The following is a 27,934-nucleotide window of genomic DNA, read 5'->3' as shown; positions in this document are numbered from 1 at the left end:
CCAGCGGTCACTGGGTGGCGCTAGGCTTCCACCTTTAATAAAACCAGTCTTCTCAGGAGGTCCTTAGCCGGGAAATTGTCCCCTCTTCCCTAAGCTCATCCTGTTGGGCTCCAGTCTGCAATCCTAGGATTGTCGGCTGGACCCTGAAATCCTAGGAAATGTTGGTCAGTAAAGACAACGCCCCCTACAGGCTATACCTGACCTCACTTTAGTGCTATGGAGCCCCCATCCTCACTCGGTAAGAAATCACAACCACAGAACAACAAAAACCAAAAACCACACGCGTATAATTTGCCCACTCATGGCAAATTGCACAGTCGGGGGCAGCTGCAGTGGCTGATGGCTTGATGGCCGCAGCATCCTTTGTTTACTCATATGGCAAGCAACATTCTTTGTCCACAGTATATACCAAGAGAAATTAAACGTGCACACAAAACCTTGCACATGGATGTTCATAGCAGCCTTATTCATAATAGCCACAAAATGGAAACATCCAAATATTCATCAATAGAAGAATGGGTAAACAAAAGGTGGAGAGCCACGCAGTGGAATATTATTCAGCTATGAAAAAGGATGGAGTGCTGACACTTGCTGCAACATAGATGAACTTTGAAAACATTATGCTCAGTGAAAGAAACCAGACACAAAACGCCACGTATTGTATAATTCAATTTCTATGAAATGTCCAGAATAGGTCAATCCGTAGAAATTAGATTAATGGTTGCCTAGAGCTGGATGTTTGGAGGGAAATGAGGAATGAAACCCTATAACTGGTACATGATTTCTTTTGGGGGTGATTAAAATGTTCTGAAATTGACTGCAGTGATGGTTACACAACTGTGAATATATTAAAAAACATTCATTTATATACTTTAAATAGATGAATTGTATGGTATATAATATATGATGTTCTATATATACATACACATTCCTCTCATGTTGAATCATCCTTCCTTGCGACAATATGAAAAAAAAAATGAAATCTCGGAGTTTACAGAAAAAGATCAGCTTACTTGGTGGTGAATTGCTTTTTAAATTTTAATTGTAACATTCATCTCTATTTATATTTGCTTCAGCTTTCTAGACAATTGCTTTTCAGAATGGAGTGCCTATCCACTGGGCCTTTAGGCAAATGGTGAGCACACAGGGGACATTCATCTCTTTGGTCTCTACTCTTAGGAATTGTGCTTGGAGCTGCCGTTGAGTGTGGCAGAACCCTGACTCACCTCACCCGCCACCCCATCCATATCCTGAGAGGAGGCTACGAGAGCTTCTCGGCCATGTACCACTTCTTCCGGACACAGAAGACCATCTGGATGCCGCAGGTAAGGCAGGGTGCTGAGCACAGGCAGGCTTGGATGGGAGCATGGCCTTCCCCTGGGGACCGAGGGGCAGGGAGCAGGGTTGGAGAAAGAGAAGAAGGAGACAGATGACATCGAAAAGATGGAAGAGATGTCAAAGATGGCTTGGGAATGAACCTGGGGCAGCCAGGAGGTCCAGTCCAGTATGATGAATTTATAATCGCCAGGTTCAGGCAAAATCCAGGGTGGTGTTTAATAGATGAGGTTGGTTCAGAGGGCAGGGATCCGGGGCAGGGTGTTCTGGATGGTGAGTCGTAGTCAAAGTCACACAGGCAGGCAGGGCCATCATGATTCGAGGCTGCCTCACCATCCTTAGCCGTCTGGCCACACAAACCCTGGCTGGGTCCAGAGGATACAGTAAAAAGGGGGAGACGGGTTGTAATAAGGTGTGGCCAAGGGATGTACCAGATGTCTGGAGCCCAGAGGAGCACTTACTTCCTGGAGCCAAACCAGAAGGGAATGGGGTGAGGGTAAGGCAAGCACTGGGTGGCAATGATAGGCAGGCAGGGACTGGTCCCTGGGGGCATTTTATAGTATCTGGTTTCTTGAAGGGTCTGAAGGTAATGGAATGTGAACCTGCAGAGGTTTCGTTCTTTCCAGCAATTGCCTTCAACTGTGCTCTCATTCTTGCCCTTTGCAGCATCATGGGCAGATTCCATACTTTCTGGCCGCTTTCGGTTATGGAAAATTTCAGTCTAGTCATATTATAAAACAACGGGGGAAATGTGCCTATGAACTGGAATTTCATGATAGTAAGGAATTATTGTTATATATTTCTTTAGGTTGTGATGACATTATTATGGCTATGTTTTTAAAAATATGAGTCCCTATCTTTTAGAGATACATAATGAAATATTTATAATTAAAATGATATGATGTCTGGAATTTCCTTCAAAATAATCTGGGGAGGGTTGGGAAGTCAGGGGTATAGATGAAACAAAATGGGCCATTAGTTGATAATGCTTGCAGAAGAGTGATAGATCCAAGGTTTGTTATACTATTCTCTCTACTTTTGTGTGTTTTTGAAGTAATTTTTTGAAAAGGGCATAAAAACAGTCCAGTACAATCTAGGCTACTTTAACATTCCAATCTCAACTCAGATCTCCTCTCTTCTCATCTTCCAGAGCTGGGCAGCCTTCCATTTGCTGGGGGCTGAGGGCTGGGAGTGGGGAGGGGTGTGGGATAGCTTTATGGACATCTCCTTACGTCCCCTCTTCTGGGTCTGGTCCCTTTGGTGCTGGGGGTCCAGTGTGGGCCCTGTCTTGCGTGACTGGCTATTTGTCAGTGGTGGGGAAGTGCCACCTTCTCATTCTGCCCCAGCCAGGTTCTGTGTGCTGCTGCTGGCCTTTGTTGCTGGTTTTCTTGGGGCTGTGTTCAGGGGGCCCCAACTGTTACTGAGCATCCTTCAGAGGTAGCCAGCTGAGAATTCCTGACAGGAGTACCCCCAAGGCCCTTCCCTTCCCTTGGTAGCTCATGACCTCCCACCACATCCACATTCTTTCACCTGAATCCCAGAATGAGCCACAGGGGAGTGTGACAGTGGGGAAGGAGGCCCCTTCTTGCCTTGCTGGCTTGGCTGCTCCAGTCAGCCTGTGTGAAGAGGTAGGGACCTGTGTCTGGGGTCATACCTGTTCCCAAATGCAGGGTATATATGTCAAGTTCTCCAAAGGCCTTCTTCTCCTTCTTCCACTGAGCTATGATGTTCAGCTCAACAGGTGTACAGCCAGCCTCCCCGTCCTGCCAGGCACTCCTCCTCGCTCCTAGAGGAGCACCCTTACTGGCTTTGCAGTGATGGGAGGGAGTCTTTCTGGTCTGCAGACGTCACATTGCTGATACCTCACCTTCTTTATTTTTCTTTTAAAGCTTTAGGAAGGTGGAATTGGCATAGGATGAACTGCACCTATTTAAAATGTACAGTTTGGTCAGTTTTGATGTGTATACACCTGAGACTTGTCCTTGCCCCCAGTCTTCTTAAGTAGATTGGGAAGAGGGGTAGGGTGGTGGCTGGTGGTATCTAGCAGGGCCTGGATGGGTGAGTTCTACTCTGCTTGTTTTTGGCCCTCTTTAGAATGTACGTTCCAAGTATTTGCCACTCCCTACTTTGGGACCTTTGTTACTAATTCAGGGGCAAGAGTGAAAGCCCCACTCCCTTCCTGTTACGTGTTCTGACACAGTGTAAAGCAGGAGTGTCCCTACTGCTCCCCAAGGAACTCCTCCGAGGGGAGATGGAGGCACAGAATTTGGGCTCTGAGACTGCCCCTCTCCTTTAGACACAGTGATTTCTAATTTCCCGTTTTATATGTGGCACCCCTTAAATAAGATTTCACTTTGAGCAAAGGGGTTCTGTGACTAGGGCACGTGTGAAGACCACACTAGAGAGAGATGCTGGTGAGCCACCGAGTGGTTTTAAGTCCGGGGAGGGGCACCTGGTTAGATTGCCCTTTAGAAAGATCAACTCTGATTGCAGAGCAGAGCCCAGATCAATGCGGGCAGAGTGGGTCTGGGGAGACCTGCCTGGAGGCAGGGATGAAGAGGAGAGGATAGATTGAAGAAATACTTAGGAAACGGCTTTGATTAGACATGGGGTGGGGGGCATGGGAGAGGGAGGAGTCTAGAATAATGCCACAGTTCAGGTGCGGGTGACAGGTGGCCAGTGGTGTGGCTCATTGAGAAGGGGACACAGGAGGAGGTGGTGGCAGTGTCGGGGGAAGGCAGTGGGCTCGGTTTGGGCATGTTAATTTGTGATACCAGTTTCTTTTACATTTGTCAATGTGGTTGTCAAAATCGTGTCCTCTAGAATTAACAGCAGAGCATGTTTTATCCGTCCCACACCCTCTCCCCCACAGCCGTTACAACCACAGGAAAGGAAGCTGGGTCGAAAGCATCAGGAAGAGTTGACAGATTTGTGGTGGGTATTGCGTGAGATTTTCCGAATGAAACCAGGAGGATTTCATTTGGCCCCCCGCAAGCTGAGCGTCCTGGGCGGGGTCACCCTGAACCCTGGGGAGTGCTTTGGGTCACATCCGCAAGTAGTGGGCCTGCCTGCATGTAGAAGGGCCGTGTGTCTCACAAACTTGAGGGTTGGCTCAGCGTGGTGTCTGCTCATTGATAAAGGCTTTTGAGGCTAACAGTTTGGGAGGAATGTGGGCTTGTGGTAGGTTCACGGTGAGGGGAGATGTGCTGAAGCCAGAAGGCTCTGAAAGGCTCAAGTGGACAGCAAAATAGCTTGAGGTACTTAAGATGTTATTTCTGAGTCAGACTTGGAGCCAGAGGCATTTTAGAGCTGGTTTGACCTTTGAAATTATATAGGTTAACATTTCCCATGGAAAACTGATGGGAAAAAAGGGGTCTCTAAACAGATCATATTAGAAACATCAGTTCATACAATGTTAGTGAATTTCTTTTTTTTTTTCTTTTGGGGTTATGCCTAGGTTTTATTTTACTAAATGTAACAGGTAAGTTTTCAATCCATGCCAACAACAAATATGTAGCCACTGTTTTATTACAGACATCTAAACTGTAATAGGTCACCCAAGAAACCGTTAGGGGAATTTTCATTAGTTCTCAGTTTCCTGGAGGCATGCTTTGAGAACAGTCTTAGACTGGCATGCTTTTCTGGCTGTTTTCCAACTTGTTTATAAGATTAGTCTTATTATTTGATGATAATTGTTTCTAAACACCTGATTGGTGCTCTAATAATCTTTCCTTGGAAACGATCAAATTTTGTAATTTTCCCCCTGGCTTTGATATATAATTGACATATAACATTGTGTAAATTTAAGGTTTACAACAAGATGACTTGATACACATATGCAGAATGATTACCATAAGATTAACACATCCGTCACCTCACATAATTACCATTTTTTTTGTGTGTGTGAGATGAGAACATTTAAGATGTACTTTCTTAGCAACTTTCAAGTACATAATACTGGTTTTTTTTAAAAAATAATTTAATTAATTAATTAATTTATTTCTGGCTGCGTTGGGTCTTCATTGCTGTGCGTGGGCTTTCTCTAGTTGCGGCGAGCGGGGCCTACTCTTCATTGCGGTGCGCGGGCTTCTCATCGCAGTGGCTTCTCATGTTGCAGAGCATGGGCTAGGCGCGCGGGCTTCCGTAGTTGTGGTTTGCGGGCTCTAGAGCGCAGGCTCAGCAGTTGTGGCGCACGGGCTTAGTTGCTCCGCAGCATGTGGGATCTTCCCAGACCAGGGCTCGAACCTGTGTCCCTTGCATTGGCAGGCGGATTCTTAACCACTGCGCCACCAGGGAAGCCCTGTGTTGTTAACTGTTGTCACCATGCTGTACGTTAGATCCCCAGAACTTATTTGCCTTATATCTGGAAGTTTATAACCGTGACCAACATCTCCCCATTTCCCTCACCCCCACAGCCCCTGGCAACCACCACTCTACTCTTTGTTTCCGTGAGTTTCGCTTTTTTATTTTTATTTTATTTTATTATTATTATTATTTTTGGCCACGCCGTGTGGCATGTGGGATCTTAGTTCACTGACCAGGGATAGAACCTGTGCCCCCTGAATTGAGAGTGTGGAGTCTTAACCACTGGACTGCCAGGGAAGTCCCAACTTTCACTTTTTTAGATTCTACATATGAGTGAGATCATGCAATATTTGTTTTTTTCTGACTTATTCTCTTAGCACAATGGCCTCAAGGTCCATTCATGTTGTCACAAATGACAGGATTTCATTCTTCTTTACGGCTGAACAACATTCCATTGTATATATATGCCATATTTTCTTTATACATTCATCCATTGATGGACACTTAGGTCATTTCTATGTCTTTTGTGAATAATGCTCAAATGATCCTGGGCGGGCGGGGGAGGGGGTGGCGTGTGCAGATATATCTTCAAGATGGTGATTTCATTTCCTTCAGATATATACCAAAAGTGGGATTGCTGGATCAAAGGGTAATTTTGTTTTTAATTTTTTAAAAAAGCTTTATTAATTATTAATTAATTTACTTATTTATTTTTGGCTGTGTCGGGTCTTAGTTGCGGCACGTGGGATCTTTGTTGAGGCATGAGGGGTCTTTCGTTGGGGCGTGGGATGTTCGTTGCGGCACGCGCTGTTCGTTGCGGCACGCGGGCTTCTCTCTAGTTGTGGCGTGCAGGCTCCAGGGCGTGTGGGCTCTGTAGTTGTGGTGCGCGGGTTCCAGAGTGCATAAGCTCTGTAGTTTGTGGCGCACAGGCTCTCTTGTTGACGTGCGTGAGCTCAGTAGTTGTGGTGCTTGGGCTTAGTTGCCCCACGGCACGTGGGATCTTAGTTCCCTGACCAGGGATCGAACCCATGTCCCCTGCATTGGAAGGTGGATTCTTTACCACTGGACCACCAGGGAAGTCCCTGTTTTAAATTTTTTTAATTTAATTTTTGTTTTATATTGGGATATAGCTGAATTACAATGCTGTGTTAGTCTCAGGTGTACAGCAAAGTGGTTCAGTTATTCATATACATATATCCATTCTTTTTCAGATTCTTTTCCCATATAGGTTATTACAGAATACTGAGCAGAGTTCTCTGTGCTATTCAGTAGGTCCTTGTTGATTACCTATTTTATATATAGTAGTGTGTATATGTTAATCCCAACCTCCTAATTTATCCTTCCCCCCTCTACCTTTCCCCTTTGGTAACCAGAAGTTTGTTTTCTATGTCTGTGAGTCTGTTTCCGTTTTGTAAATAAGTTCATTTGTATCACCTTTTTAGATTCCACATATAAGTGATATCATATGATATTTGTCTTTCTCTGTCTGACTTACTTCACTTAGTATGATAATCTCTATGTCCATCCATGTTGCTGCAAAGGGCATTATTTCATTCTTTTTTATGGCTGAGTAATATTCCATGTGTTATATGTACCACATCTTCTTTATCCGTTCCTCAGTCGATGGACATTTAGGTTGCTTCCATGTCTTGGCTATTATAAATAGTGCCACAATGAACATTGGGTTAGTCTCATTCACTGTCCCAGTTTGTCTTTCTAAGCTTGTTTGCTGAGCCACATTTCAAGAGACGAAACAAAAACAACTTCTTCTCTGGGGATTATTATCATAGCAGCCTTTCTCCTTCTCCACCTCAGGAACTGGATGCCTTCCAACCGTACCCTGTTGAGATAATGCCAGGCAGGATCTACCTGGGAAATTTCAGGCAAGCCTGCGACCCTAAAATTCAGAAGGATTTGAAAATCAAAGCACATGTCAACGTCTCCATGGAGACAGGGCCGTTGTAAGTAGAAACGCCATTTTTTTTTTTTTTTATATTAGTATCATTTATTTATATAAGATTCCTAGTGGCATGCATTGACAGAATTGAAAGGGCTTTTAGAAGTCAGCATACACTAGAGTAGGGTCTGCATTTATTTTCATCTATTCCTGGCCTGCACTTCATTGCCTGGCATGGCCATGGCATCCTCTGCCCCTGACTGAGACCCCATACTTGCCCCATACCCCATACTTAAATCTTACCAAAAGTAATACTTTCTTGGTACTTAACATTCTGATGTAAAATATCCAGGTTTACCCTGCTTTTCCTGTCTCAGGCCCTCTGAGAAGTGACCCCTCTCTTGGTCCATCTGGGCTGCTGTAACAGAATACTGTAGACCGGTGGCTTATGAACAACAGAATTTTTCTCATGGTGTGGAGGCTGGGAAGTCCAAGATTAAGGCACTGGCAGATTCAGCGTCGGATGAAGGCCTGCTTTCTGGTTCATAGATGGCATCCTCACGTGGCAGAAGGGGCAAAGCTCTCTAGGGTCCCTTTTATAAAGGCACTAATCCCACTCATAAGGGTTTCAATTTCTATCCTCATGACCTAATTACCTCCCCAAAGCCCCACCTCCAAATACCATCACTTTGGGGATTAGGTTTCAACATATGAATTTTGAGAGGACAGAAACATTTGATACAGCAACCTTTATGCCTCAGATTTTCCTTGGTGCTAGGAACATACGTACACAGACACACACACACACTCACTCATCATTGTTCAAAGAGCAGGAAAGTTCTGCACAGCCTTGCTTGTCAGCCTGTGTCTTCCCAGCTGTGTCCAGTCATGATCACCAAGGCCCCGCACTGTACAACCTACCTCTTTTAGCTCCTGATCAAAGCTAATAAAATTCAGCTCAGAGAGAATTTATATAAATAACACAAGAATTCAGTAAGGCATCTGGTAATAAAAAATACTATATAAAAATCAATAAATCTAAAGAAAGTCACGTCTAGGCACTTAGTGAGACTGCTGAAAACCAAAGAAAGAGAGAGCATATTAAAAGAAGCAGAGGGCTTCCCTGGTGGCGAAGTGGTTAAGAATCCACCTGCCAATGCAGGGGACACAGGTTTGAGCCCTGGTCCGGGAAGATCCCACATGCCGCGGAGCAACTAAGCCCGTGTGTCACAACTACTGAGCCTGCGCTCTAGAGCCCACGAGTGACAGCTACTGAGCCCGTGTGTCACAACTACTGAAGCCCACGCACCTAGAGCCCATGCTCTACAACAAGAGAAGCCCCCACAATGAGAAGCCCACACACCGCAACGAAGAGTAGCCCCCGCTCGCCGCAACCAGAGAAAAGCCTGCATGCAGCAACGAAGACCCAATGCAGCCAAAAAAAAAATTAATTAATTTAAAAAAATAAAAATAAAAGAAGCAGAGGGACTTCCCTGCTGGCGCAGTGGTTAAGAATCTGCCTGCCAATGCAGGCGACACAGGTTCGAGCCCTGATCCGGGAAGATCCCACGTGCCACGGAGCAACTAAGCCCATGCGCCACAACTACTGAGCCCCTGTTCCACAACTACAGAAGCCTGTGCACCTAGAGCCCACGCTCCGCAACAAGAGAAGCCACTGCAATGAGAAGCCCACGCACCGCAACGAAGAGTAGCCCCTGCTCACCGCAACTAGAGAAAGCCCGCGCTCAGCAACGAAGACCCAACGCAGCCAATAAATAAATAAATATTAAAAAAAAAAAAAAAGAAGCAGAGAAGTAAGACATTACTTTCAAAGGAGCAATAATTAGACTGACAGCTGACTCATCAACAGAAATCACTGCAACTAGAAGGAAATATGGAATGTGTCTTTGTAGTCGGTAGCCTTTCTGGTGATTCCCCACCTCCTACCATGCACAGCATTGAATGTGGGCTAGATTTACTGATGTGTGCTAATGGATAGAGTAAAGCAAAAGTGATGGGCTGTCACTTCTGATATTGGGTCACAGAAAGACTGTGGCATCAGTATTGCTCACTCTCTCTTGCTCACTCATTCTGAAGGAAGTCAGCTACCATGCAGTGAGCTGTCCTATGGAGAGGTCCACGTGGCAAGGACCTGACGGTCTTCAGCCAACAGCTAGTGATGAACTGAGGCCCTCAGTCAAAAAGCCTGTGAGAAACTGAATCCTGCCAACAGTCATGTGAATTAGCTTCCAATTGAGCCTTCAGATGAGACCAGATGACAACAGCTTGTCTATAACTTTATGAGAGATTTTAAGCCAATGGTACCCAGATAAGCTGCTCCCAGATTCCTGATCCATAGAAATTGATAGATAATAAATTTTTATTGTTTTAAGCCACTGAGTGTTAGGACATTTTGTTATCCAGCAATAAATAATAGAATCTGAAAGCACTGAAAGAAAATAACTGCTAACCCACAATTTTGTACCCAGAGACTATATCCTTCAATAATGTAAGTGAGAGGACTTCCCTGGTGGCGCAGTGGTTAAGAATCTTCCTGCCCATGCAGGGGACACGGGTTCGATCCCTGGTCCAGGAAGATCCCACATGCCACGGAGCAACTAAGCCCGTGCACCACAACTACTGAGCCTGCGCTCTACAGCCTGTGAGCCACAACTACTGAGTCCGCGTGCCACAACTACTGAAGCCCATGCGCCTAGAGCCTGTGCTCCGCAACAAGAGAAACCACTGCAATGAGAAGCCCACACACTGCAATGAAGAGTAGCCCCCGCTCACTGCAACTAGAGAAAGCCCACGTGCAGCAATGAAGCCCCAGTGCAGCCAAAAATAAATTTAAGAAAAAGGATGTAAGTGAGAAGAATTTCCATTTCTGGCCATGATGGAGTAACTGGCACCAGATTTACAACCCCACCTTAAACAACTAAAAATACTCAGACAAAGCATCTAAAACAAGGGTTTTTCAGACAATGGCCAACAGACAGCACAGGACAATGATTCCTGAGAGGAAAAAAAAAGGTGGGCTCCACAATCGAACCAGCTTATTCCTTGGAGATTGTTTGCAGGTCACAGTACAGGGAGGGGGCCAACACAGATCCTATTTTTCTTTCTGAGTTGAGGGTACAGAGTTGAGGACTCAGAGCTGTTGAGTTGGCTAGAATTTGCAGGAGACCTGCATGAAGAATAGAGAGCTGAGTACAAAGAAAGACTCTGGACATCTGCAGAGAGTCCTCCTGTGTCTTCAGCTAAGTACTTATAAGCACATGCATGTGAGAAAACTACTCAAGGCAGGGAGAAAAACCAATAGAAATGAACAGGTGGTACAATCCCCAGAGATTATGTGGGACCAGGAGTAGTTTGTGTTTCCAGTCAGATTAAACAAAACTTACAATATCCAGTGCATCATACAGAGTACTCAGAAGACTGCTGCTTCAGTAGTGAGGAAAAACTTAGCCCTATATTAGGGATGAAAAGTACAGTCTGAGATGAAAAATATACTGGATGGAATTAAAAGATTAGACACTGTGGAAGAAAAGATTGCTGAATTTGGAGACATAGCAATAGAAGTATACAAAATGAAACATAGAGAAGAAAAAGACTTAAAAAAAGAAACTAGAATAGAACTTCAGTGAGACTGAGACAGCTTCAGGTGGCCTAACATATGTGTAATTAGAATCTCAAAAGGAAAGGAGAATGGGGAGACAGAAAACACGTTTGAAGAAATAATGGCCAAAATTTTCCAAATTTGATAAAAACTATAAATGATCATCTACACTGATCTCAATAAAATTTTTAATTAAAAATAGAATAATTTGGAAGATTATGAGCAACTTTATGTCAATACATTTGAAAAATTAACAATTTCCTCAAAAGACTCAAGCTACCAATGCTTACTTAAAAAGAAATAGATTTATAAAAACTGACAATATGATAGTCCCTAAAACAAGATTCATCCAATTTCAGGAGATTCAAATCATATAGAGTTGGACTTCAACCACTGTGGAATTAATGTAGAAAGCAATAATTTGAAAATATAACTAGGAAATTCCTAGAAGCTTAGAAATAAATTTTAAAACAGCTCATGGATCAAAAAAGAACTCACAATGGAAATTATGAAATAGTTTCAACTATATGATAATGAAAATAGAATATACCAGAACTTGTGGAATGTAGCTAAGCTGTGCTTAGAGGGAAATTTATAGCTTTAAATGCATCTATTAAAAAGAAGAAAGGCTAAAAATCAACTAGTTAAGCATTTATCTCAAGAAATTACCAAAGAAACAGCAAACTAAACTCAAATAAAGAAGGAAGGAATAATAAAAGCAGATAAAATGAACTAGAAACAATAAAATAGGATCTAGAAAGTCAAAATAGTTTTACAAAAATAATAAATTTGATAAACCCTTGGCAAAAAAGAGAGAAAGCACAAATAACCATCTGTAAAAGGGGATTCTACCATATCCTACAGATATAAAAAATATCTTGAGGGTATTATAAAAACTTTATTGCGATAAACATAAAAATTTAGATGTATTGAACAAAAAAATACAACCTATCAAACCTGACATCAGACAAAATAGAAAATTTTATTAGGATCAATAACTAATATAAATTTTTCATAGAGAATACTCCAGGTCTAGATAGTTTCAGTGATGAATTCTACCTAATATTTAAGGAGGAAATAAACCCAATATTAAAAATTTTTTTAAGAATAAAAAAGAGGAATAATTTTCAACTTGTCGTATGAGACCAGCATAAACTCTGATTTCATAACCTGAGAAAGACATTATAATACAGGAAAATTATAGGCTAATTTTCTTCATGAATATAGATGTAAATATCCTAAAGTAAAATATTAGCACATTGAATACAGAGATATATAAGAAGGATAATGCATGATGACTAAATTGGGTTTATTCCAAGGATGCAAGGTGGTTTTAGCACTGAAAAATCCATCCATGTAATTTACCACATCGATAATGTAGAGGAAAAATCAGAATTATCTCAGTAAATGCAGTGAAAGCATTTGATAATATTCACCATACATTCATGATTTTAAAAAATCTTAGCAAACTGGGAATAGAAGGGAACTTTGATCTAAAAATAAAATTCTACAAAAATCTCTATAGCAAACGTCACAATGATGAAATGTTGAAAGTTTTCCCTCTGAGCCCGGGAACAAGACAAAGATGCAACTATCACCACTTCTATTTAACATTGTACTGGAGGTTCTAGTTGGTGAAATATGGCAAGTAAAAGAAATAAAATAGGAATCAAAAGGGAAAAAAACCTTTCATTATACACAGACAGTCTAATTGTATACACAGAAAAACCAAAACAACCTGCAGATAAATTATTGGACTTAAATAAGTTCGCTGAAATTTTAAAAGCATATAATTTACAATAGGACAAAAATATTAAATATCTAGGATTATACCTATTGAAGGATGTGCAAGATCTCTACACAGAAAAGTATACAGCATTACTGTGAATTACTAAAGATTATCTGAATAGCTAGAGGATGTTAGTAAAGATCACCTGAATAAACAGAGGATGTACCGTAGTTGTGGATTAGAAGAATCAATTTTGTAAAGATGTTGATTCTTGCCCAATTGATCTATAGATTCAATGGAATGCCAATAAAATTCCAATGGATTTGTGGAAATTGATACAGTAATTTTAAATTTTATATGGAAATAAAAAGGGCAAAAATAGCTGAATAGTGAATAACAACAAATGGGAAAATTTACTTGACCAGATACCAAGACTTAAAAAAAACCACAGCAAGTAAGGCATTGTGATACTGGTGCAGGATAGAAAAATAAACCAATGGAGCAAAATGGAGTCCAAACACAGACCCATGCATATATGGACACTTGAATTATGCAAAGATTTTCTCCTATATTTTCTTCTAAAAATTTTGTAGTTTTAACCTTCACGTTTTGCGATACATTTTTTAAAAAAATATTTATTTATTTATTTTGGCTGCTCCGGGTCTTAGTTGTGGCATGTGGACTTCTTAGTTGTGGCATGCATGCAGGATCTAGTTCCCCCACCAGGGATTGAACCTGCGTCCCCTGCAATGGGAGCGCGGAGTCTTACCCACTGGACCACCAGGGAAGTCCCTTGTGATACATTTTGAAATAGTTTTTGTATATGGTGCCTGATATGGAACAAAGTTCATTGTTTTGCATGTGGAAGTCATCACTGTTGAAAAGGTGATCCTTTTCCTGTTGAATTGCTTTGATACCTTTGTTGAAAATCAGTTGACCATACGTGTACAGGATTATATCTGGATTCTTTGTTCTTTTTCATTGATCTATGTTTTTCTTTATACCAGTTTCCCACACTTGTTTTTCTCTTTTAAAAAAAATTTTTATTAAAGTATAGTTGATTGGGGCTTCCCTGGTGGCACAGTGGTTGAGAATCCGCCTGCCAGTGCAGGGAACACGGGTTCGATCCCTGGTCCGGGAAGATCCCACATGCCGCGGAGCAAATAAGCCCGTGCACCACAACTACTGAGCCTGTGCTCTAGAGCCCGTGAGCCACAACTACTGAGGCCACATGCTGCAACTACTGAAGCCCACGCGCCTAGAGCCCGTGCTCTGCAGCAAGAGAAGCCACCGCAATGAGAAGCCCGCGCACTGCAATGAAGAGTAGCCCCCGCTTGCCGCAACTAGAGAAAGCCTGCACGCAGCAACGAAGACCCAACACAGCCAAAATAAATAAATAAAAATAAAAAAAAAGGATAGTTGATTTACAATGTTGTGTTAATTTCTGCTGTACAGCAAAGTGACTCAGTTGTAGATATACTTTTTTATATTCTTTTCTGTTATGGTTTATCACAGGATATTCAATATAGTTCCCTGTGCTATACAGTAGGGCCTTATTATCAGTTCCACACTTTTGATTACTGTAGCTTTATAATAAATCTTGAAGTCAGGTAGTGTTAGTCCTCTAATTTTGTTGTTCTTTTTCAAAGTTGTTTCCTTTGAATTTCCATATAAATTTTAGAATCAACTTGTCAGTTTCTATACAGAAGCTTGTTGGAATTTGGACTGGGACTGAATGGATTCCATAGGGCAATTTGTGAAGAATTGACATCTTAAAAATGTTGAATCTCCTGATTCATTAATATGGTCTATCTTTCCGTTTACTTTGCTCTTTGGTTTCTTTCAGCAATGTTTTATAGTTTTCAGTGTACAGTTCTTGCACATCTTGTATCAGATTTCTCCCTAAGTATTTGATATTTTTGATGTGATTATAAATGGTATATTTAAATTATAAATTTCTTGGGAATTCGCTGGTGGTTAGGACTCCGCGCTTTCACTCCTGGGGCCTGGATTCAATCCCTAGTTGGGGAACTAAGATCCCGCAAACTGTGCGGCATAGCCAAGAAAAATCAAATAAAATTTAAATTTCTGATTGTTGCTAGTATATAGAAATCCAGTTGATTTGTATATATTAACCTTGTATCCTTCAGTCTTCTCCACCCAGATGTCTCCTCCATTGTAAGGCTTTCCCCAGCTCCCTCGACTTTTCCCTGCCCTTCCTCTTCAGTAGCATGTGCAGGTCTTTATCCTAAAACCTAGCCAGTTGGATTGGGGCCATTTGTTTATGTGTCTGCCTCCCGCATCAGACTGGGAGCTCCTTGAAGCTGGGAGGGGCCCTATTTGATTCATCTTGTGTCCACTAGGGTCCAGCTCAAGGTCTGGCACACAATAGGCATTGAGTGAGTATCTGAGGAAAGAATGAATGGTTGGGGATAGATGGATGAGTGGATGGTGGATCGGTGGTCAGGTGGGGAGGGAGAGAGGCATGAGGCGGAAGGGAAGGATGGATGGACGAATGAATGAATGCAGGGTGAATTGCGCTTGTATTTGTCACAGCAAGTGCTCATGCAGAAACTAAACCAGGATATTTTCATTTCTGAATCTACTGCAACTTTCTGCATACCACAGTGAATGAATGTCACCAGTAGGCCATAGTCTTCATAAATAACATTTACCAAGTGCTCACTGCACACTAGACATTGTGCCAAGATCCTTGCGGGCATCTTCTCATTAAACATGCCACATGCCTCATCTCCCTCCTCTTTCCCCCTTGTTCATAAAGCTCTAGCCACTCTGATCTCCCTATTGTTTCTCAAACATATGAAACATACTGCCCTCAGGGCCTTTGCACTTGTATTCTCTACCTGGAACACTCTTTCCTCATATAACTGCCTGGCTTTTTCTGTCACCTCCTTTAAACCTCTGCCCAAATGTTACCTCCTCAGTAAAGCCTTCCATGACCATCCTATCTAAAACAGCAGGCCCACCACTCTCCATCCTTCTCACCTTGCTTTCTCCATTTAATATAGCAGATTCATTACATATTCCTTTCCACCCTCACTATCTTCACTGTATTCTAGGAAAGCACCAGGTTTGTTTAATAATAATAATGTCACATTTATTGGGCACTACCGTGTGCCAAGCAGATTGCTGAATGCTTTACATAGATTAATTGACTTAATCTACACAACACCCCTATGAGGTAGGTGCTGTTTTTTTGAGAGGGGTTCATTTATTTGCCCACATCTCCCTGATGCTAGTTCAGCCTCCTTCCCCTATGATCCCATTGCTGTGGGTGAAGGATGCCACAGTAGGGCTCTGTGTGAGTTTGCCTGATTACCTGTGCTTTTCTTCTGTTTAGTTTTGTAGGTGACGCCGACAAGCTTCTGCACATCCAGATAGAAGATTCCCTGGAAGCCAACATTACACCCTTTTTACGCCACCTCTGTCACTTCATTGGTAAGGAGCATTCTTTAACCAGGCAGCAACTGGTCTGTGCCCAGGGAGCAGAGGGGCTGTGGTACCTCATCCACATGCCTATTGCTGACTGCCACTCCCAGCACTCAGGAGAAAAAGGGCAGGGCCCAGCACATGCCCAGCCAGGTGTGGCCAAGCCCCGGGACAAGCCTGCCTCCCGGGGGGTCCTTGGCAATATGGGCAGCCACGCGTTTACCTTGGGAGCAGTGGGGCCAAATGAGAGCCCCAGACTGTGGATTGAGTGCCCTGTGTTCTGGCCCTGGATGGATCGCTATGCCCTTTCACGCCTGGCCAAGCTCCAGTCTCGGCATCACTGTGCCTGTTGTGAAATGAGGGTGCTGGCCCATCCTGGGTGCATATGTTCATGAAGGCCTGCTACAGGCTAGGCTCTGGTGACCTGCAGGTGAATCTCACTCTGTGCCGGCCCTCCTATCTGGTCAGTGTGGTGGGGTAGAAGGAAGACTCCAGAGCCCTTCCATCTCTGAATTCCATGGTCCCCAGTGTGTGGGCCCAGTGCCCCTTCTGTTCTCCTACCTCACACAGCAGTGCCCACCAGCCGCTTGCCTCACTGAGGGTGGAGTTTTCAGTCATCCTAAGGAGAGCAAGATCGCTGGAGAGAGCAAGGTTGTGTCCGGTTAGAGGCCCACCCCAGGACGGCCTGCACAGCACCAACACAGCCCCCAGCCCGAGAATGGCATTTTGGCCCAGACATCCTGTATTTTTCTGGGAGGTTGTAACTATCACTTGCCTAGGAGCTGAGACTGAGACTTGCCCTGGGTGCCATCATGGGGTGGCAGAGCCCTATGGCCCAAAGAAGCCCCCTCTCCAGCCCCACCTCACTGGGTGGCTCTGAGCCAACCCTTAACTTCTCTGTGCCTCAGTTTCCTTATCCATACAATGAGGCAGTTGGCCTTAATCATCTGAGTCCTCCTCCAGCTCTGACAGTCTGTGATTTTGCACTTGGTATATTTATCTTCATTTCTTGGGGGTTACCAGCCAGCCTAAGATGCCAGCTTAGATTTCCTTCCCACCCCTCAATGGGTGAGATTGACAGTCCCGGGGCGTTATTGAGTGTGGTTAGCTGACACTTGTGTGCCAGGCACTGGGCTAAGCACAGTGCAAAATCTTATCAGGTAGGTAGTATACTGTTATCACATTTTCCAGATGAGGAAACTGTGGGTTAGAGTGCCCAAGCCCGACAGCCAGTACTTACTGGTTGTGATTCACATTCAGGCTACCCTGCCTCTATCAGCACCCAAGTGCCCTTGGGGTATAGTCCTTTTATCCCCACCTGGGGAGGTCAACTGGTAGCAGACCTTCCTGGGATGGAAGGCTGCATAGCCCAGAAAAGGCCTTTGCATGATAATGCTGAACGCCCAGGCGTGATTCTCGTGAACTGCCAGCTAGGTCTGAGGATCCCTGTTTGCCAGGCAATGAAACAGTATCCTAGAGATGTCACGTGACTTGCCTAGACCATGGTGTGCTGGTTCTGAACCTACTCTTGGACCCACTGAGGCCAGTCATCTTACAGACCCACAAGGAAGGGGGCCACACACAACCTCACACCTTTCCTTCCATTTGCAGAAGTTCACCTGGAGCTTGGCTCTGTCATCCTGGTCTTTTCCACCATGGGCATCAGTCGCAGCTGTGCGGCCATCTTGGCCTACCTTATGCACCGAAATGAGCAGACCCTGAAGGTATGTATTCCCTGGTCCAGGAGGTGGGGTCAGAGTTGCACCTCAGAGGAATGGGTCTCCAGCACCGACTTGGGGCCTTAATTGGGGGTGGGGGGTTTGGGAGGGAAGGGTCAGGGAGGGGAGCCCCAAGTCCAGGGCTTTACCCAGCATACCAGATCCAAGGGAAGGAACCCGAGATCTGGGTTAGAGACCTGAGGCTGGGCACACAGGGCAGGCCCAGGGACTCAGGCTGGGCAAGGCTGTGGCCAGCAGCACCATCTGTGTGTCCCCCAATGCTGTCAGTCTGTGTACCAGTGTTTGTTCAGGGTTCTCCAAGGGAGGTGCATTTTGGCTGTTGCCATGTACCTGTTGGCCATCTGTATGTCTTCTTTGGAAAAATGTCTATTCAGAATCTTGGCCCTTTTAAAAATCAGATTTTTTGTTTTTTTGCTATTGAGTTATATGAGTTCTTTATATATTTTGGGTATTAACCCATTATCAGTTACACGATTTGCAGATATTCTCTCCCATTTCTTAGGTTGCCTTTTCATTTTTTTTTTTTTAATTTTATTTATTTATTTATTTATTTATTTATGGCTGTGTTGGGTCTTCGTTTCTGTGCGAGGGCTTTCTCTAGTTGTGGCAAGTGGGGGCCACTCTTCATCGTGGTGCGCGGGCCTCTCACTATCACGGCCTCTCTTGTTGCGGAGCACAGGCTCCAGACGCGCAGGCTCAGTAATTGTGGCTCACGGGCCTAGTCGCTCCGTGGCATGTGGGATCTTCCCAGACCAAGGCTCGAACCCGTGTCCCCTGCATTGGCAGGCAGATTCTCAACCACTGCGCCACCAGGGAAGCCCCTACCTTTTCATTTTGTTAATGGTTTCCTTTGCTGTGCAGAAGCCTTTTAGTTTGATGTAGTCCCACTTGTTTATTTTTGCTTTTGTTGCCTTTGCTTTTGGTGTCAAATCCAAAAAGTTACCACCAGATTGATGTCAAGGAGTTTACCACCTATGTGTTCTTCTAGTAGTTTTATGGTTTCAGGTCTTCCATTTGAGCCTTTAATCCATTTTGAGTTGATTTTTGTGTATGGTGTAAGATGGCGGTCCAGTTTCTGTTTTTTTTTTTGGCTGCACTGTGCAGCTTGCGGGATCTTAGTTCCCTAACCAGGGATTGAACCTGAGCCCCTGGCAGTGGAAGCACGGAGTCCTAACCACTGGACTGCCAGGGAATTCCCACCAGTTTCATTCTTTTGCATGTGACTGTCCAGTTTTCCCAGCACTACTTATTGAAGAGACCATTCTTTCATCATTGCATATTATTAGCTCCTTTGTCCTAAATTAATTGACCATATATGTATGGGCTTATTTCCGGGATCTCTATTCTATTCTATTGATCTATGTGTATATATTTTATGCCAATACCATACTGCTTTGATTACTATAGCTTTGTAATATAGTTTGAAATCAGGAAGCGTGATGCCTCTAGCTTTGCTCTTCTTCCTCAAATTTGCTTTGGCTATTTGGGGTCTTTTCGTTCCATACAAGTTTTAGGATTGTTTATTCTATTTCTCTGAAAGATACCATTGGGATTTTGATAAGGATTGTGTTCAATCTGTAGATTACTTAAGGTAGTATGGACATTCTAATAATATTCCTTCAATCCATGAGCATGGAATATCTTTCTATTTATTTGTGTCTTCTTTAATTTCTTTCATCAGTGTCATAGTTTTCAGTGTACAAGTCTTTCACCTCCTTGGTTAAATTTATTCCTAGGTATTTTACTCTTTTTGATGCAATTGGGATTATTTTCTTAATTTCTATTTCTGATAGTTTGTTATCAGTGTATAGAAACAGCTGATTTTTGTATATTGATTTTGTATCCTGTAACTTTACTGAATTTATTAGTTCTAACAGTTTTTTGGTGAAGTCTTTAGGGTTTTCTATATATATGTTGTATGTAAAGAGAGACAGTTTTACTTCTTCCTTTCTGATTTGGATATCTTTTTCTTACTCTGTCTAGGACTTGAAATACTATGTTGAATAAATGTGGTGAGAGTAGGCATTCTTGTCTTGTTCCTGATCTTAGAGGAAAAGCTTCCAACTTTTCACTGTTGAGTATGATGTTAGCTATCAGCTTGTCGTATATGGCCTTTATTATGTTGAGGTACATTCCCTCTGTACACACTTAGTTGAGAATTTTTATCATAAATTGATGTTGAATATTGTCATATGCTTTTTCTGCATCTCTTGAGGTGATCATTTGATTTTTATCTTTCATTTTGTTAATGTGATGTATCACATTGATTGTTTTGCAAATGTTGAACCATCCATACATCCCTGGAACAAATCCCACTTGACCATGGTGTGTGATCCTTTTAATGTATTGTTGAATTCAGTTTGCTAAAATTTTGTTGAGGATTTTGTATTTATGTTCATCAGTCATATTGGCCTGTAATTTTCTTTTCTTGTGGTGTCCTTGTCTGGTTTTGGTGTCAGGGTAATACTGGCCTCATAGAATGAATTTGGGAGTGTTCCCTCCTCTTCTGTTTTTTGGAAGAATTTGAGAAGGATTGGTATTAATTCTTGTTCAAATGTTTGGTAGAATTTGCCAGTGAAGCCATCTGGTCCTGGACTTTTGTTTTTTGGGAGGTTTTTGATTACTGATTCAATCTCTTTGCTAGTAACTGGTCTGTTCAGATTTTCTTATTTCTTCATGGCTAAGTCCTGGTAAGTTGTGCGTTTCTAGGAATTTACCCATTTCTTCTAGGTTGTCTGATTTCTTACTATCTTTTGTGTTTCTGTGGTATCAGTTTAATGTCTCCTCTTTCATTTCGGTATTATTTATTTGAGCCCTCTCTCTTTTTTTCTTGGTGAATCTAGCTAAAGCTTTGTCCATTTTGTTTTACTTTCCAAAAAACTAGCTTGTAGTTTCATTGATCTTTTCTATTGTCTTTTAAGTCTCTATTTCATTTATTTCCATGCTGATCTTTGTTATTTCCTTCCTTCTGTTCACTTTAGGCTTAGTTTGTTCTTTATCTAGTTCCTTGAGGTGTAACGTTAGGTAATTTATTTGAGATCTTTCTTCTTTTTAATGTAGGCACTTATTGCTATGAACTTCCCTTTTAGAACTGCTTTTGTTGCATCTCATAAGTTTTGGTATGTTATATTTCCATTTAATCTGTCTCAAGATATTTTTTGAGTTCTTGTTTGAATTCTTCTTCGACCCATTGGTTGTTAAGTAGCATGTTCTTTACTTTTCACATACTTGTGAATTTTTCAGTTTTCTTCTTGTAATTGATTTCTAGTTTCATACCATTGTGATTAGAAGAGATGCTTGATATGATTTAAAAAATTTTTTTTGACATTTAAAAAAATTAATTAATTAATTAATTTATGGCTGCACTGGGTCTTTGTTGCTGTGTGCAGGCTTTCTCTAGTTGTGGCAAGCGGGGGCTGCTCTTCGTCACGGTGCGCAGGCTTCTCATTGCGGTGGCTTCTCTTGTTGCGGAGCACAGGCTCTAGGCGGGTGGGCTTCAGTAGTTGTGTCACGCAGGCTCAGTAGTTGTGGCTCGTGGGCTCTAGATCACAGGCTCAGTAGTTATGGCACATGGGCTTAGTTGCTCTGTGGCATGTAGGATCTTCCCAGACCAGGGCTTGAACCCACGTCCTCTGCATTGGCAGGCGGATTCTTAGCCACTGTGCCACCAGGGAAGTCTGCTTGATGTGATTTTTTACTTAAATTTATTAACACTTGTTTTGTGGTCTAATATATGGTCTATCCAGGAGAATGTTCCATCTGCACTTGAGAGAAAGTGTATTCTGCTGCTTTTGGATGGAGTGTTCTGTAAATGTCTGTTTAAGTCCATGTGTAGTTTAAGTCCAGTGTTTCCTTACTGATTTTCTTTCTGAATGATCTATCCATTGATGAAAGTGCCGTATTAAGCCCACTATTATTATATTGCTGTCTACTTCTCCCTTTAGGACTATTAATATTTGCTTTGTATATTTAGATGCTCCTATATTGGGTACATAAATATTTATAAGTGTTATATTCTCTTGTTGGATTGACCCCTTTATAGTGACCTACTTTTGTGTCTACTACAGTCTTTGTCTTAAAGTCTATTTTTGTCTGAATAAATATAGCTAACCCAGCTTTCTTTTGGTTTCCATTTGCATAGAATATCTTCTTCCATCCCTTCACTTTCAGTCTGTGTGTGTCCGTACCTCTGAAGTTATTAAACCACCACTTTTACATTAGGTTATTTTGAATTTTACTATATATTTACCTTTACCAATGAGATTTATAGTTTCATATGTTTTCCTGTTACTAATTACTGCCCTTTTATTTCAGCTTAAAGAAGTCCCTTTAACATTTCTTGCAAGGCCTAGTGGTGATGAACTCCTTCAGCTTTTGCTTGTCTGGAAAACTCTCTACCTCTCCTTCAATTTTGAAGGAGGACAACTTTGCCAGGTGTAAAGCAATTTTTGGTTGGCAATTTTTTTCTTTCAGCCCTTTGAATATATTATGCCACTCCATCCTGGCCTGCAAAGTTTCTGCTGAGAAATCTGCTGACAGTCTTATGGGGGTTCCCAAGTTGTTTTTCTCTTGTTGCTTTTAAGATTCTTTCCTCGTCTTTAACTTTGACAATTTAAGTATAATGTCTTGGTGTGGGTTTCTCTGGGTTCATCTTATTTGGATTCCCTGGACTTCCTGAATCTGGAAGTTTGTTTCCTTCCCCAGGATAAGGAGGTTTTCAGCCATTATTTATTCAAATAAGTTTTCTGTCCCTTCCTCTTTCTCTTCTCCTCTGGGATCTCTATAATGTGAATATTGGTCCTTTTGATGTCCCTTAAGTTCCTTAATCTATCTTCACTGATTTTTTAAATTTAATTTTAAACTTTTATATTGGAGTATAGTTGATTAACAATGTTGTGTTAGTTTCAGGTGTACAGCAGAGTGATTCAGTTATACATGTATATATTCTTTTTCAATATCTTCACTGTTTTTAATTATTCTTTCCTTTTGCTGCTCTGAATGGATGAGTTCTACTGTCTTTGAGTTTGCTGAGCCTTTCTTCTGCTTCATCTAGCCTGCTGTTGAATCCTTCTATTGTATTTTTCAGTTCAGTTATTGCATGCTCTGAGACTTCTATTTTGTACCTTCTTATATTTTCTATCTCTTAGTTGAGATTTTCACTTTGTTCAAGCATTCTTCTGACCTTGGTGAGCATGTTTATGACTGTTATTTTGAACTTTTGTCAGGTAAATCACTTATCTCCATTTCATTAAAGTGTTTTTGTGAGGGTCTCTCTTTTTGTTTCATTTGCAACATATTCCTATGTTTCTTCATTTTCCTTAACCCTCAGTGTTGGTTTCTATGCATTAGATAAAACAGCCACCTCTCCTAGTGTTGAAGGAAGGTCTCATGTAAAAGATGAACGTATTGTCCAACCCTTCCCTATCTCTTTATCTCTCACACTTTTGTGATTGTTCAAGCAGGCTACTTTGTTCTTAGTGCTTCCCAGTAGTTGAGGGTGTGCCAAGACTTGTCAGCCTTCCAAAGGGAAGGATCTCAGTCTGCACCTAGATTCAGGCTGATTGAAAGCCAGACCCTCAGGCAGCAACTTTTAAAGTACGCAAATATATCTCTTTCAGGGGAAGAATGGAAAAAGGGTGTTTCTGTATGCTTTCTTTGCACTTAGCCCTGGGCTGATAATCCAGTTAAGAACTGTTTGTTTACTACTGTCCTGTTAAACCCATGAACACAAGCCCCACTGGCCACTTGCTTTCAATTCTTTTGGGTATAGACCCAGAATGGAATTTCTAGATCATATGGTAATTCTGTTTTTACTTTGTTGAGGAACCACTGTTTTCCATAGCAGCTGCACTATTTTACATTCCAATACATGGTACATAAGGTTCCAAATTCTCCATTTCCTCACCAACACTTATTATTTTCTTTTTTTTTTTAATAGTAGCCATCCTAATGGGTGTGAGGTGGTATCTCGTAGTTTTTTTCTCTCTTTTATTGCATTAAAACGTACATAACATAAAATTTACTGTCTTAACCATTTTTTAAAATAATTTTTTAAAAATAAATTTATTTATTTTTTTGGCTGCGTTCTTTGTTGCTGTGCATGTGGGCTTTCTCTAATTGTGGTGAGCGGGGGCTACTCTTTGTTGCAGTGCGTGGGCTTCTCATTGCGGTGACTTCTCTTGTTGCGGAGCACAGGCTCTAGGCATGTGGTCTTCAGTAGTTGTGGCACAAGGGCTCAGTAGTTGTGGCTCGCGGGCTCTAGAGCTCAGGCTCAGTAGTTGTGGCGCACGGGCTTAGTTGCTCCGCGGCATGTGGGATCTTCCTGGACCAGGGCTCGAACCCGTGTCCCCTGCATTGGCAGGCGGATTCTTAACCACTGCGCCACCAGGGAAGCCCCTGTCTTAACCATTTTTAAGAATATAATTCAGTAGTGTTAAATACATTCATAATGTGCAGCCATCACCACCACCTAGCCCCATGACTCTTTTCATCTTGTAAAACTGAAACTCTATATTTATAAAACAATAACTCCTTATTCTCCCCTCCCCCTAGCCCATGGTAACCACCATTCTTCTTTCTGTCTTTGTAATTTTGACTACACTAAGTACATCATATAAGTGGAATCGTAAAGTATTTGTTTTTTCATGAATGGCTTATTACACTTAGCATAATGTCCTCAAGGTTTAACCATGTTGTAGCATATGTCAAAATTTCCCTCCCTTTTAAGGCTAATAATATTCCCTTATATGTACATACCACATTTTGCTTATCCATTTATTCATTGATGGACACTTGGATTGCTTCCACGTTTTAGCCATTATGAATAATGCTGCTGTGAACATGGTTGTGCAAATATCTCTTTGAGACCCTGCCTTCAACTCTTTTGGGTATATACCCAGTAGACGAATTACTGGGTCATATGGTAGTTCTAATTTTAATTTTGGGGGGGGGGATCTCCATACTGTTTTCCACAGAGGCTGTACCATTTAATACATTCCATCAACAGTGCACAAGGGTTCTAATTTCTCCACATCCTTGCCAACAGTTGTTTTCTTCCTTCCTTCCTTTCTTCCTTTCTTTCTTTCCTTTTATAGTACCATCGTAATCAGTTTGAGGAAGTACAGCATTGTAGTTTTGATTTGCATTTCCCTAATGATTAGTGATGTTGAGCATCTTTTTGCGTGCTTATTGGCCATTCATATATCTTCTTAGGAGAAATGTCTATTCAAAGTCCTTTGCCCATTTATTAGTTGGGTTGTTTGTTTTTTGTTGTTGAGTTTTAGAAGTTCCTTATATATTCCTCATATTAACACTTTCTGCATTGAATAGTTTTGGCACCCTTGTTGGAATCATTTTACTATATATGTGAGCATTTATTTCTGGGCTGTCTATTCTATTCCACTGGTCTTAAATGTCTGTCTTTATGCCAGTACCACATTCTTTTATCATAGTTTTGTAATAACTTACAAGGTTTGAAATAAGGTTGAAACATAAAACAGGTATGTGGTTTGCAAATGTTTCCTTCCATTCTGTCTTGCCTTTTCACTCTGTTGATTTTGTCTTTTGATGCACAGAAGGTTTTTTTTTTTTTTTTTTGATGTACAGAAGTTTTTTATTTTGATATAAACCAATCTGTTTTTTCTTTTATTGCCTGTGCTTTTGGTGTCACATCCAAGAAATAATTGCCAAATCCAATATCATGAAGCTTTTCCCCTATGTTTTCTTTCAAGGGTTTTATAATTTTAGCTCTTACTTTATGTCTTCCATCATCTTGAGTTAATTTTTGTACATGGTGTAAGGTTACACTAGTTTCATTCTTTTACATGTGGATATCCAGTATTCCTAACACCATTTGTTGAAAAGACTCTCCTTTCTCCATTGAATAGTTTTGGCACCATTGTTGAAATCATTTTACGATATATGTGAGCATTTATTTCTGGGCTCTCTATTCTATTCCACTGGTCTAAATGTCTTTATGCCAGTACCGCATTCTTTTATCATAGTTTTGTAATAACTTAAAAGGTTTTGAAATAACGAAGTGTGAGACCCCCAACGTTGTCTCTCTTTTTTCACAATTGTTTTGGTTGTTCCGGGGTTCCTTGAGATTCAATATGAATTTTAGGATGGATTTTTCTATTTCTGCAAAAAACGCTGTTGGGATTTTGATAGAGATTGCATTAAATCTTTAGATCACTTTGGGTAGTATTTGCATCTTAACAATATTAAATCTTCTATTCCATGTACCTGGGATGTCTTTCCATTTATTTTAGTCTTCTTTAATTTCTTTCAGCAACATTTTGCATTTTTCAGGGTACAAGTCTTTTACCTCCTTGGTTAAGTTTATTCCTAAGTATTTTATTCTCTTGATGCTAGTGTAAATGAAATTTTCTTAATTTCCTTTTCGGATTGTTCATTGTTAGTTAGATACACAACTGATTTTGTATCCTGCAACTTTGTTACATTTGTTTATTCTAACAGTTTTTTTGTGTTTAATCTTTAAGGTTTTCAACATACAAGATCATTAAGTTCATATCATCTGCAAACAGAAATAATTTTACTTCTTCCTTTCCAATTTGGATGCCTTTTCTTTTTTTCCTAATTGCTCTGTCTAGAACTTCCAGTACAGTGTTGAATAGAAGTGGTGGAAGTGGGCATCCTTGCCTTGTTCCTGATCTCAGAGGAAAAGCTTTCAGTCTTTCACCATTATGATGTTACCTGTGTACTTTTCATATATGACCTTTATTATGTTAAGATAGTTTCCTTCTATTCCACAGTTTGTTGAGGAACTGCTTTTGCCTTTTCCTTTTTCCTCTATCCTCAATCCAGATGGAGACCAGCTGGTCACCTTCCTTCATGTAATAACCTTTCCTGCATTTTGGGGTGGGCACCTAAAAGAAGGCAGCTTCAGTTTTTCTTCTTCAGAGAATTTGCCAAAGTTCTCTTCCCCTCTCCATTCATTTATCCACTTACAGTGCAAATCTTTGTTGAGGCAGCGCTGAGTGCCAGGCAGGGGCATGGTGCCTTCCTGTCCACAGGAGGTTTCACATATGTTTTCTCAACCTTCACAGGAGCCCTCTGACATAAGAATGATTTCTGTCTCTATATTCAGAATGCAGAGGGGCTTGCCCCAGGCAGAGCCAGCTCCTACAACTCCTTGCCCTAATCTGTTAACCCCAAGCTGCTGCTGTTTGTTTGTCCTGCCCTTAAGCTATGTTGCTGACCCCTGGGCAAGTGCCTCCTGTCCCTCCTGATCTGCCTGTGATCAAGGTGGAAAGGGCCCAGGTCCAATCCTGAAGTCTGCTTTTCTCTCCTTGGGTTCACAGAGGTCCTGGGCCTACGTCAAGAAGTGTAAAACCAACATGCGTCCAAATCGGGCTTTGGTGGCTCAGCTGTCAGAGTGGGAGAAGGTTGTCCTTGGAGACATCGTCACAGACATCTTGGATCCACTCTACTGATTTTCTCTGTGGCTCAGCTATGGGTCCAGAAGAACCTGCCTTGGGAGCTTTTTGTGGGTAGTGGGCCAGGGTGTGTAACCAGGAATGAGAAGGCCTTTGCTGCCTGGAGCCTTGTGTCGGCCTCCCGCAGTGGTTCTTCCCAGGTTCCTCATTTGTGCCAGCACAGGAGGTGCTCAGACTCAGCGAGAACCCCCATCCCTGGGGAATCCTGGACCCACCCCCACTGCACTCCTGAGGCTGCTTCTGGAGGAGCATCTGGCTGCCAGAGCAGCTGCCGCTCATGTCCCCCGTAACGTGGACCCTTTGGAGGCTGCCTGGTGGGAGCGCCAAGGGTTCCCCCAGCCTTGTGTTGCTCCACAGGGGATGTCACAATGCCCATCCATGGGTGGAGATCCCCCAGCCCCA

General features: G+C 42.0%; 1 protein-coding gene across 2 annotated transcripts in view; it reads left to right on the top strand.

The window, feature by feature from the left end:
* Positions 1 to 27,934, top strand: part of STYXL1 (serine/threonine/tyrosine interacting like 1) — a 62,889-nt gene extending 34,955 nt beyond the window's left edge. For both annotated transcript variants that reach the window (XM_061208538.1, XM_061208537.1), the window contains 5 exons: positions 1,180 to 1,325; positions 7,456 to 7,601; positions 16,247 to 16,344; positions 17,947 to 18,059; positions 27,398 to 27,934. In XM_061208538.1, the coding sequence (XP_061064521.1) occupies positions 1,180 to 1,325; positions 7,456 to 7,601; positions 16,247 to 16,344; positions 17,947 to 18,059; positions 27,398 to 27,529 (635 nt within the window). In that variant the 3' untranslated portion in view covers positions 27,530 to 27,934. The remainder of the gene's footprint in view (positions 1 to 1,179; positions 1,326 to 7,455; positions 7,602 to 16,246; positions 16,345 to 17,946; positions 18,060 to 27,397) is intronic.

The sequence above is a fragment of the Eubalaena glacialis genome, chromosome 13 (assembly GCF_028564815.1).
Source record: "Eubalaena glacialis isolate mEubGla1 chromosome 13, mEubGla1.1.hap2.+ XY, whole genome shotgun sequence".
Taxonomy (NCBI): domain Eukaryota; kingdom Metazoa; phylum Chordata; class Mammalia; order Artiodactyla; family Balaenidae; genus Eubalaena; species Eubalaena glacialis.
This window is presented reverse-complemented; position numbering and strand designations above follow the sequence as displayed.